Below are 12,510 nucleotides of genomic sequence, written 5' to 3' on the forward strand. Positions count from 1 at the left end.
TCAACTTGATACAGCCTCAGTTCAATTTTATTATCAACTTGATACAGCCTAGAGTCACCTGGGAAGAGGGCATCTTAGTTGAAGAATCGTCTTAATCAGATTGTCTGCAAGAAACTCCTAATTGATGAGAGAAACCTCTTCTTGCAGTAGAACTCCAAGGTGACTCTCTCCTTCAGGCTGCTCGAGGTGGTTGTGTTTATAACTCACCAACTAATGGATGTTCTTTTCAGTGTTGGGGGCATGTGTGAGTCTCTCTCCCTCTCCCTCTCTCTATCTCTCTGTCTCATGCCTGTGGATCAGACGTAAGCTCTTAGCTTCTGTTCCAGAGCTATGCTCCCCACCATAATGGTCATGGACTCGCTCTCTGAAACTATAAGCAAGCCCCCAATTAGCTGCTTTCTTTTATAAATTGCCTTGGTCATGATGTCTCTTTACAGCAATAGAACAGTAGCTAAAACAAGTCTTTACTGCACATTGTCATGGTATTGTCACCAGCAACTTTACAACAGAGTGAAAACATGAAACAGTAACAGCTCTGACCAAGTGTGGCTTCTGAAGGTGCTGAGAGACAAGCTCAGGACTTGATAAGGTCAAGTCCTGATTAACCTCTAGAGAGAGCTGTAGGTGACTGAGACATGCCCAGACCACCTAGAATGAACATGTCTCCTTGAGGGGACAGAGTATGATTGTGTTTCCATGTACACAGAGCAGCTGCTCAGACCATGGTCATACAAAAACAGATTTCAGTACAGATCCAATGAAGCTTGAGTTCTTTTTCTTTTCCCTTCCTCCTCCCTCTCTTTCCTTCCTGTGATTTGAAACAGGATCTGAGTATGTAGCCCATGCTGGCCTAAAACATGTAATCTTCCTGTCTTAGCACCTGGAGTACTAGAATTACAGAATTATAAGTCACCACTCCTGGTTTAGCATGAATATACTGCATGCATATTCCATATGTAATTAATACTTATTTTCCACAGTTGTCTAAGTGTGGTACAGACATTCCAAATAGAGATATAACTCAGAGGTTAAGAGCACTTGCTGCTACTGAGGATGACTAGAGTTTGGTTCCCAGAAACCACATGGCAACTCACAACCACCCTTAAGTCTAGCTCCACGAAATCCAATACTGGCTTCTGATTCCATGGGTACCAAGCACATATACAGTGTATATATACATACACATAGGCAAAACATGCATACACAGAAAGTAAAAATAATAAATGCTTTCTTAAAACCGATCTGCCTTTTGCTTATACTTCCAATAACATATAATCACGCATGTTATAGCATGACCAATTTTAAATTCAAGAACATATAGAATCATTTGTCATGTCAGTTGGAGTGAATGACTTTGGATGTCAAAAGGGATGCTGACCTTCTGGTCCCCCCCATTTACCACCCAGCCACATCCCTCAAAGCAAGAAGGATAGAGAAAGTGAGGGCATTTGGACCAAAAGGTCATTTTATTGTAATTGATTTATTTTTTTGTTTATTTATTAAGACACAGGATGACCTCAAATTCATGGCAATCCTCCTGCCTTAGCTTCCCACGCAATAGGATTACAGGATTATAGGAGTGAGCCACCACACCTAGCTCTTAACTGGTTCTTTTTTTTTTTTTTTTTTTTTTTCACAAAATGAAAACTTCAGAAAGTGGTTGGTTATTCAGCTCTCTTGCTGTGATTACTGTAGATTCCCATATAATACATAATAATAGCATTTCATTTTATTCATCCCATGCCTTCCCTAAAGTCAGTATCTTAAATGTGTGCAATATCAACAAATCTGGCTAAAGGATTCTGGAAGGACGCAGATGCACGGTGTGTTTGCTGCACACAGAGCTTGTCCTATTCTTCCTAGTTTCGTCACCGTGTGCCACACTGTCCTCTGCACAGCTCTCCCAGGGCTATACACGTTGCCAGGCTCTATCTCTGGGGTTTCTGAGGACAGACTCCTCTTGAGAATATGTGCCCAGCATCTGCCTGGTGGGGACTCATGAGTGGCTGGAGGTTTTAGTATCATTCACTTAACAACTAAAATGAAATGAGAAATGTATATACTAAATACAATACTACATGTCAGAAAATTGCACACAAAATTTCCTACAACTCAATGGGAGTCAGATCAGACTCTGAAGAATATGTTTCATTTCAATTAAATAAAATTCCACATAGGATATACTGATAATATTTACTTGACATACAAACATTTAAATTGTATTTGTGGTTTGATTATATAACATATACAAAGAGACCAAAGGCTATGATAAACTGTGGTCTCTTTCTCTGAGTTGATGTTTGAAACTTTGAAAAGCTGTACAACAGAGGAAAACTGTGTCTCACTAAGCAGATGCTTGACACACAGGAGGACACAGGGTCTAGACAGTGAGTCTGAGGGCCACTGAACACTGGGCACTAGACCGAACAAGTTTCATTCAAAACAAGTTTGCTCAATACAAACAAAAAAAAAGTAAATAATCTTTATATTTCTTAGGAGTTTAGGAGCTACTAAGAGAGATGAAGTGTTTTCATCCTGAGATGGGCATGCTGTAATAACCTTCTAATCTCGTGTCATGGCTATGGCAGAGAGGGGTAAGCCTCTTTATGGAGGGACTACATTCTCACCGGTCCTTTTCGTACACAAACAAGACAGAAGTTTAAATCACCTAAGTCATAAGAAAGCCCAGCAGTAGACGCTATTGACTGTTTTGTGTAAGAATTAGAATACCGTCAATAAGTACAAAAAGAATTTACAATATTAGAATATTAGAATTCACTTGTGGGAGCCTGGTATAGAGGCATATGCTTGCAGTTCAAGTACAAATATGTAAAGATTGCAAGTTCAAGGTTAGCCTGGGCTGCACAGCAAGACCTTGTCTCAGAAAGTAAAACCAACAAAATAAACACTAGAGAAATAAAAATCTATGGACCATTGGTTCTGAGTATGACCACTGGTTCTGAGTATGACCACTGGTTCTGAGTATGACCACTGGTTCTGAGTATGACCACTGGTTCTGAGTATGACCACTGGTTCTGAGTATGACCACTGGTTCTGAGTATGACCTCTGGTTCTGAGTATGACCACTGGTTCTGAGTATGACCACTGGTTCTGAGTATGACCACTGGTTCTGAGTATGACCACTGGTTCTGAGTATGACCACTGGTTCTGAGTATGACCACTGGTTCTGAGTATGACCACTGGTTCTGAGTATGACCACTGGTTCTGAGTATGACCACTGGTTCTGAGTATGACCATTGGTTCTGAGTATGACCATTGGTTCTGAGTATGACCATTGGTTCTGAGTATGACCACTGGTTCTGAGTATGACCATTGGTTCTGAGTATGACCATTGGTTCTGAGTATGACCATTGGTTCTGAGTATGACCACTGGTTCTGAGTATGACCACTGGTTCTGAGTATGACCATTGGTTCTGAGTATGACCACTGGTTCTGAGTATGACCACTGGTTCTGAGTATGACCACTGGTTCTGAGTATGACCACTGGTTCTGAGTATGACTACTGGTTCTGAGTATGACCACTGGTTCTGAGTATGACCACTGGTTCTGAGTATGACCACTGGTTCTGAGTATGACCACTGGTTCTGAGTATGACCACTGGTTCTGAGTATGACCACTGGTTCTGAGTATGACCACTGGTTCTGAGTATGACCACTGGTTCTGAGTATGACCACTGGTTCTGAGTATGACCACTGGTTCTGAGTATGACCACTGGTTCTGAGTATGACCACTGGTTCTGAGTATGACCATTGGTTCTGAGTATGACCACTGGTTCTGAGTATGACCACTGGCTCTGTTTGCCTAAATCTATGCTGGTCTTCATTCCACTGATCCAACCCAGGCTCTAACTCCATGTCCTCAAGTTTTCATTAGGAAAACAAAGTGTTAGCTACCAAGCATCAACTAAATCAATGCGCAGACTCCTCAGTTACTAAAGGAACAGGTACCATTGAGTACTGGGATAATGATACAAACCTTAACAAGAAGGGCCCTGTCCCAGAAATATTTCCTGAAGAGTTTGATATCAGCTTCCAACAGATGCTCAGCCGTGTGGTTAACAGTCAGAGTCAATATTTCTGATGAATGAACGAACTGCAGAGTGGCATTTTCGTTAAGACGCAGTCGGGAGAAGCCTGGGGAGTGGCTACCCTGAAAACTGAAACAGAACGGGGTCAAAATCCACACAGCTTCGCAGAACCCATCCCCCATCCTGCCCCAACATTAAAAATCCAAATGGAAAATGATCCTTAGAAGTCACTTACACACTCAATTGTACAAGCTCTTGGAAGCTGATCCAGATCAAGTCATCTTTGTTTTTCCATTTAGTGGTGTTTTAAAAAAGAATGTATGTTTCAAGGGTCCCCATAAAACCATCCTGATTTTTAACCACGGAAATTCACCTCACTATTTCACTCTCCCTTTAATCAGAAAAGATGCCTCTCCCTTTAACTGAGCTCATGGAAAACAAATTAGCTGGCAACCAATAGTTTGTTAGGTGATTATAATGGAAAACAGAAAGAATCTCCAGGGAGTATGGTGAGGTTTGGATGTGATAAACAACTGGTATATTCCTAACATCCTGGTACCACTGTGCTAAATCTCGTCCTCATGCAAATTAAAATGTGCATAAATTTGATTAGGCCATCTAGGTCATTAACAATGAAACAGTATACCCAAACTAAATTCTTGAATATCAGCTTATTTTCTCATCTGTCTTGACTGGCTAAGAACAGCTGTGTTAGCTAGACACCTTCTCGATGGCTGGAATTAGGGCAGTAAATAAACACGGCTTATAAGATCACGCAATAACAGTAAGGATGCCTCAGGTGATAGCATCCATGTTCATCTCGTGGCCACATCCCAACCTACTGTCTGCAGATTCCTCCCTTCAGAGAACCAGCTCTACCACTTACTCTTGGCACCATCTTATTTTGCGAATGAATATTTGCTCTATGGAAATAAATTAACGAGCCTGTAACTCATAGTGGCTTGGTTTCTACTTTGTCACTGCTACAACGTTCTAGAAGATACATAAATTCATTAGCAATGTTACTTTCAGGTTTTAGATCTTGATTGAGCCCAGGCTGGAGAGATACGTATACAAGGCATATATTACTCTCTCAGGCTGCTGGGCAGTGGTGGAAGCATCATCTGGCAGTCAGCTACACGGCTGTGAGGCTAAAATCTGATCTCTCACAGTGGACCATGTTGCCCAGTGATATATAGGAGGCTAGGCATAGTGAATGCATTGGGGTGTGTTTATAGTAAATGCAATTTGGGATATTTTTGACCTAAAATAGGTCCACAGGCTCCGTTTAAAATCAAGGAGCCTCTAAGCTGACCTATCTCCATCAAATGGAGTGACAGTAAGTGATCCATAAAGAGCAGTTATACTCAAAGACAAGGTCTTTACAGTAATTACAGGATCTTCCAGCAAACAAGTCCTCATGACAACAAGCCACTGAAGTGAATGAACCGTGAGCCTGGGCAGAAGTATAGCTGTGGTTAATTTAGAACACAAACACTCTGTGATATGATCCTATATCCTATAATCAGAATCAAGTCTACGTTTAATCCCACCTATGAATGGGTCTATTAAACATGTAAAATTTAAAACATGTAGTATCCTCTAGGGTTGGAACCGGAAGGTGGTACAAAGCAACCAGCAGATGAAGGAGTCCCCCCTTCAGGGGATAACACTGCACCAGATGCTGTCACTCAGCCAGAGGACATGTTCTTGCCTTGTCCTTTGTAGCCAAGAAAACAGGGTTGTGTTCATATGTAAAGGAAAGAACAATTCCCTCCGGAGAGATTTGTCCCTTGGTTAATGACTATTTGATCAAATAAGGCAGGGGAGGAGAGAGAGAGAAAGTTCTGGTTTCTGCCTAATGGCTACTTATGCTTTCTGCCTAACAGCATCAAATTACCATTAATTAATTGCATCAAATTAATTACATTGAGTTATATGAACCAAACAAGAAAAGTCATCCCACTAAGACACACCATGTAATAATATTCTAACAATATTTAAACTTTATGTTATAATTTCCAATGATCCTATTTTATTTATAAGTTGTATTTTACCATGTGATACCAAGGCAATCACTATGTATGACTCCTTTCAGAATAATTTAGAATAACTGTTCATTTGAGTACATAATCCACTGGTCATTCACTAGGAGTGTTGAGAACATAACCCACACAGACAACTTCATAGCTAACAGACTGTCTCCCTTACACTACTTCACTGAACCCTAGTGACTAACCCATAGGGTTTGCCTGTTATTCTGACAATGAAAATGATGACCTTGACATTGGATTAGAAATAGTCCTGTAACGAAAGCAGAAGCAGTCCCATCTCTCAAATGATTCAGAAGAATCTGTGTAATTATAAATTGTGATTGTTACTAAAATTAATCATAATCATAAAAGGACGTAACTCGGAACTTTTGCTTAGGAAATAATGTTGAAGATAAAACCCAAAAGGCAGTGTAGGTCACTGTTTGGCCAATCCTGTTTTTCATTGTCTCCCATCTCTGTGTCACAAAGAACTCCCAACAAAGGTATCTGCTTATGTACTACCTATACATACATATATACTGTTTACAAGAAAGCTAGCTGTAAAAAACATAAGATAACATTAGCAGATGCTTTTGTTATCTCCATTTCCCTGTAATGCTTGGCAGGCTTTATCTACACATGGACTAAGAGAGACACTATGAAGCAAGTGAACTCACTTTGTGATGTCTTCCACCAGCGTGGAGTGTCCACCATGCAAAGCTAAGTCTAATGGAGTGGTGGCCTCTTCATTTGGTAGCTCCAAGGCCTTGACTCCTCCAGGGAGACACAAGAGGAAGTGGAATAGCTTAGGCAGGGCCCATCTCACGGCCAGGTGCAGGAGAGACTCTCTGTGTAGAGACACTGAAGAAAAGGAGAAGGGCCATGTTAGTTCCTCTAGTTATTAAGTTTGTTTTGTACATTGTTCCTAAAGAGATGATGTGCTTGGTATAACAGAAGCTCAGAGCTGGAAGGAACCAAAAACAACACATCTTGACTTCACGCTCTACAAATGGAGAGAGGTCCTGGGAGGACACAGAGCCAGGGAGCATGAGAGCTAGATCACCATGACTAGTACAGGCTCTTCTGTCCACTGGGCTGCACCTTGCTGCTCTCTGTCACTAAGGCTGCAGGAACATCACCCAAGGACACAGGCTCTCAGGAAAGATCATCCTTTGGAAATACACTCATCAACTTCTAAGGTATCCATGAAGAAGATCCACCACACAGACATGGCAGGCTACCGAGGCTAAGAACACAAAGAAACCTCTGTTTGCACCATTCATCCCTTGTGAGAGGCTGTGACAGAGGCAGTTTCTTAAGCCCAGAGCACTTGTGACTATGGCCAGTCCCCAGTCTCATAATGTTGCTTTTGCCCAGCATTTAGATCCCCTGGAGACATCACACTGCCAATGGCACCCTGGTGCTACGCTGCAGTGAATCATGGGCCTTTGCAGATGCCCCTAACCAGCGATCCTTGGCAGCCTCCTGCTGACTCCCTCTGAAGTATTTACTGCTGTGTGTTATGATCATTTCCTGACTCTTGCTGTAGAGGCTGACAGGCCCTTGGTGATTTTCCTTCTTAACAGTAGCTAGTGATACAAAAAGCCATTAAGTATGTACAGAATTTAAACGTGATTAGCTGTTTGACGATTCAATTGTGTATGTGTGTTTACTTGATATGTAATTTGTAAAGTATTTATACACCTGCTTTCCTAGTGTAATAGCCCAGTACCTAGGACATAGGTAGTTCATGATAGACAATATTATAAATATGTAAACTATACAAACATTTTTACATTAAATAGCTAGACCCAAGCTGGCTGTGGTGGCCCATGCCTAGAATCCTAGCACTTAGGACGAGAGGCTGGAGAATCATTGTGCCCAGGAGTTTGTGACTGACCTGGGCAACACAGCAAGATACAGACTAAATACATACACATACATACATACATACATACATACATACATACATACATATACATACATACATACATACATACCATTACATACATGTCAGGTTCAAGAAATCCATATGCCTCATCACATTTTAAAGACATCTTTTCTAACAGTCTGAACATGAAAAGCTGGTCACTACAGATCTGTTGTGATAAGTAGCACACAGTGGGGGTCTAATAAGTAATGATACTGACTATAGACAATGAAATGAAAGGCCTAGCAGGTTAGGGACCTTGCCTTCTGTCCTGTGGGATTCCTTGAGCATCACAGTGCCCGGCACACTTGCTAAGCATTTGCAGATGAGACGATATTACAGATGGATGGTGAATCCCTTCAGTATTGGTGTTTTGTCTTTGACTAGGCTGCTCTATGGAATACGCACTGCTCTCAGTTCTGTCTCATACAGCTCCTGCATGGACTCTCACTACAGAAACTGTGTCCTCCCACATACAACTGGGACATTAAGAACAAAAATGCCAGCTTCCCACACAGCTCACTGTCCACAAAACCATGATCTTATTGTTCCTCCATCTTCATTAACATAACCTCACTATTGCCAGAGACTCCTGCCCAAGCAGACCAGTGATTGTTTACTGTGGAAATTTTCCGAGAGACTCATCAACCCTTCAGCAGGAACCACCAGCAGACAGTACAGAGAAGCCCTAAATATCATTTGAAACTATCACAATCCTTGCAGACTCTTAAGGAAGCCCCCACCAAACCTGCCATTCGCCCCCACCATCACTAACCCTGCTTCCTCCGCAATAAAAGCTCTTTATTAAACCAAGATTTCAATTTCTCAGACAATTTGTGTCTTGCCACCCGCAGCCCCTGAAGCCACTAAGGGTTTGTAGCAGGGCTACCCGGCTTACTATGACAGCAGTAAGCACAGCTTTGTCTTCTCAGAAAACACAGAACCCAACACAACAGATGCAATATCCTGCTGTGCGTGAAGACAAAATAAAAGTCCTCAGTTTGCATTTTCATAAGTCTATCTTGCTCTCTCTCTATATCCACCTCAGTGACTATGGGGCTTTATACTTTAAAAAGATAAGGACCTGTCGAGGACTGCTCTGCCCCACGCATTTTGGGGGCCAAAATGCCAGGGACCGCTCTATCAATGTTGAAACCCACACTGCCAAAAGCCTTGGGGGCTAAGTTGTTAGAGCCGGCACTGCCCCAAGCTGCTCTAGTCCGCGAGTTGGGGTTCAGCAAGAGAGAGAGGATGGACTCGAAGAATGGAGACTAGACAGTGTGATTCAATCCCGTTTATTCTTCAGTCTCTCTTCTTCTCTCCAAGTCCCTAGTTCCTAGTACCAAGTCTCAGGTCCTAATCCTGATTGAGCTGTAATAATTATCAAGTCCTTGTCCTAGTTCCAAGTTGCTAGTCTCTTTCCCAGTTCCAAGTTCCTAGTCCAAGTGTCTGTCTTCTGTCTGCCTCTCCCTTTTATATGTCTCACTTCTAAGTCAGCCTTTGAGTCTTGTCTCTAAATCACACCTTTAAGTCTCACACCTTTAGGTCTCACACACCCAAGGGAAGATCCTGGGTATCTAAAACAAGATGTTATCAGAGTGTGCTCAGCTGTTGTAGGCTGTTGTAAACAAGTCTCTTGTCAGGGTATATGGCTCAAGATGGCTGCAAGGATGATAGCCACCTTCTGTTGGCTCCCCACAAGGACCCATACCCGGGTCCTTGGTACAGTAAAGCACCACCAAGTCCCCTGCATAATTGCTCTGTCATTTGTCATGTGACATAGCACAGATCCCCCTCCACAGTGAAATAACAGCCCAAATACCAAACCATCTAAAACCAGACCTGTAGCCTGGCTATACACAGTTCCCACACATTTGTTTGACAGGCTTTGTCTTGTCCTTATGAAAATCACAAGATGTGTTGGCTTTTCCTATTCACATGCTGGAAACTCAGCCTAATGCCTCATAGACACTAAGCATGAAAGAACTGATCTTTCTTTTATCCTTGAAGTTATGACCATGAAGCTTTTTTGACTAAAATATTATGGCTTTCACTGTGAACAGATTCCCAGTAGGACAAGTTTGACAACGTCTGTACTTATTTTTCCTGTTTTAAATAATAACCAGGAAGAAACTTGTAAAGATCAGGTAACAAAACAAACACACACCTGCACACCATGCTCACATGTGTGCGCGCATGGACACACACACACACACAGGCTAATGAAGGACAGCCTATTAGCACAAGACATGCAGCAGCCACAGTGAATTGAACTTTGACATCATGGATTGATTGATGGTGGAACATGGTGGAAATTGTCCCATGTTTGTATAGGTTGCAATTTTCTTCTATGGAAAACACAACTGAGAGAGCAAATACCTAAAGCCATGGTGTTAAAATAGTAGCGTTGGTAAAGGTATCAGCTGTGTAAGTGGTATTTCTTATTGTCGACTGTACTGTTCTAAAACTGGGGTACCATTGACTATATTCAGCTGAGTAAGAAGAGCCTTGCTTCCTCCTAAGCCCATAAGACTAGTCCTAGGCACCTACTCTCTATGTGTGAGGGGAGGAGGAGGAGTCCCCCTTCCCAAGCTGGAATGGGAAACAACAGTAAGAATCATGCAATTCACTGTTCCCTCTCCCCTAGCCTCAGAACTTCTCCACTTCAGGAAGAAGAAGAAGAGAGTGCAGGGAAGACTCTTCTGATGGTTAAAGAAAGCACATAAAATTGCCGGAATGTTGAAGGGAGAACACACTTGCGCAGTATAAAATTCAGTACGGAGAAGAAGACAAACAGCTTGCGAGAGGAAGCAACGTGACATATATAAATAATTCTGCTTGTTAGAAGGTTCAGATTTCTTAACAGCAGCCAAGAAAACAGGCTGTGGAAAGGGGTTATACAGTCTGGCAGAGGTAGGGCTGTTTAATTAAAATGAACAAAAGAAAAAAAAAAAAGAACCAAATAAATGTCTCTCGGTGTTTGCTTAGTTAGTATTAGACGGTATCTGAAGTAACCCGGCTCAGACAGAATTACTAATAATTGCTCTGATGGGGCACATGAAAAGGTATGACTTCTGCCACCTTGGGAACACAATCACCCAGACACAGAGAGAAACTGAACAGCCTGTGACTTTCAATAAACTACTCCCGCATCAGAGCGGTGAGGGCCCATCTGCCCGGAACAGTGAGCAAAGCTACACAAAGGCCTCACTCTGTGGAGCATCGGGTTCTTCGAATAAAGGACCGGACTCATCCAGGCTCATTGCCGTGACAAGCATCCACCCCCAGGAGGGAAGATGGACTTTGGCACAAGGTTGAGAAGATACAGTCCTTCTTGATGGGAAGGTGTGGTGATGGGCACATGGAGTGGCTGGGTGCATTGTGTTCACAATGAAGAAGCAAGAGGGGGCAAATGTTGGTGTTCAGATGGCTTTCTCCTTTCCCCCCACCCATCAGAATGAGGACCCCTGTGTTCAGAGCAGATCTTGTCTCCTTAATTAGCACTCTTCAGATGTACCCAAAGACATCTCTCACTACTAATACTCAGGTGTTTCTTAATCCACTTGAGTTGACAACTGAAATTAACTGTCGTAAGTTCACCTCAGCTTCTTTGTGGCCTCCTCTCTGTGTCTTAAAAGGCAATCCTGGGAATATCCCTGTAAGCAGTCCTGGACTTTCTTCCCTATTCTCTTCAAGACATCTTTCCTATTGTCCCAAGGCAAAGTTCAGGGCTTCTCCTTAACGGTGCTAACCTCTACCATCTGACTCTGTCAACACCCACCCAAGCTTAGGCTCCTTTCCTCGACAGACTTCACAGTTCCAGCTTTCTGTGCTCCCTCTGTCTCTCTGTGTGTCGCTCACTCTCTCTGTCTCTCTCTCTCTCTCTCATTGTATCTAAATCTTGGTAAATGTTGTAAGTAGTTACCATGTCACAACCCTAAATATTATGCCAGTGTCCACCAAGTAATGTCGTCCATGGTTTTTAATTCAGCCTTACTGGAAATTTCAGGACATGGGCAAACCAAACCAAATTCTTCAAAATACAGTGTAGATGTGTGTAAAGTACACAATGTAAATAACATCATAGTAAATAAAGCCAAATTGCTTCGTGTAATTAGTATATGCTAATGAAAGTATTTAAAACATAGTCAGTTAAGCAAGACTCTGGCCCTCATTGTCACTGCATCACTTTAAACACTTTGGGACACCTTACATTACCTAGTAAAGAAACTTGTATCTTACATCCCACGACAAATTCACTGGATGGCTGTTTGGGGAGGATTAGTGGTGGGTGTGGCCTTCCTGGAGGAAGTATGTCACTGGGGGCAGACTTTCAAATGACTGATGCCATTTTTAGTTAGCGCTCCCTACTCAAGAATTGAGATGTGAGCTCTCAGCTGTTTCCTGCCTCTGTGCCTCTGTTTTGCAATCATGGACTCTAATCTTCTGTAACTGTAAGCCCGATTAAACTCTTTCTTTTCAAAGTTGCCTTGGTCATG

The 12,510-nt window shown here is 42.3% G+C and overlaps 1 protein-coding gene across 3 annotated transcripts in view; it reads right to left on the reverse strand.

The window, feature by feature from the left end:
- Arhgef28 (Rho guanine nucleotide exchange factor 28) overlaps positions 1-12,510 on the reverse strand; it is a 282,901-nt gene that overhangs the window by 140,126 nt on the left and 130,265 nt on the right. For 2 of the 3 annotated variants that reach the window (XM_076927245.1, XM_076927246.1), the window contains exons 5-6: positions 6,759-6,942; positions 3,997-4,177 (exon numbers count right to left, since the gene is read on the reverse strand). In XM_076927245.1, coding sequence (XP_076783360.1) covers positions 3,997-4,177; positions 6,759-6,942 — 365 coding nt within the window. Of the gene's footprint in view, positions 1-3,996; positions 4,178-4,283; positions 4,454-6,758; positions 6,943-12,510 lie in introns of those variants that run through there. The other variant, XM_076927247.1, reaches the window with a different exon arrangement.

Source organism: Arvicanthis niloticus, chromosome 29, assembly GCF_011762505.2.
Source record: "Arvicanthis niloticus isolate mArvNil1 chromosome 29, mArvNil1.pat.X, whole genome shotgun sequence".
Classification (NCBI taxonomy): domain Eukaryota; kingdom Metazoa; phylum Chordata; class Mammalia; order Rodentia; family Muridae; genus Arvicanthis; species Arvicanthis niloticus.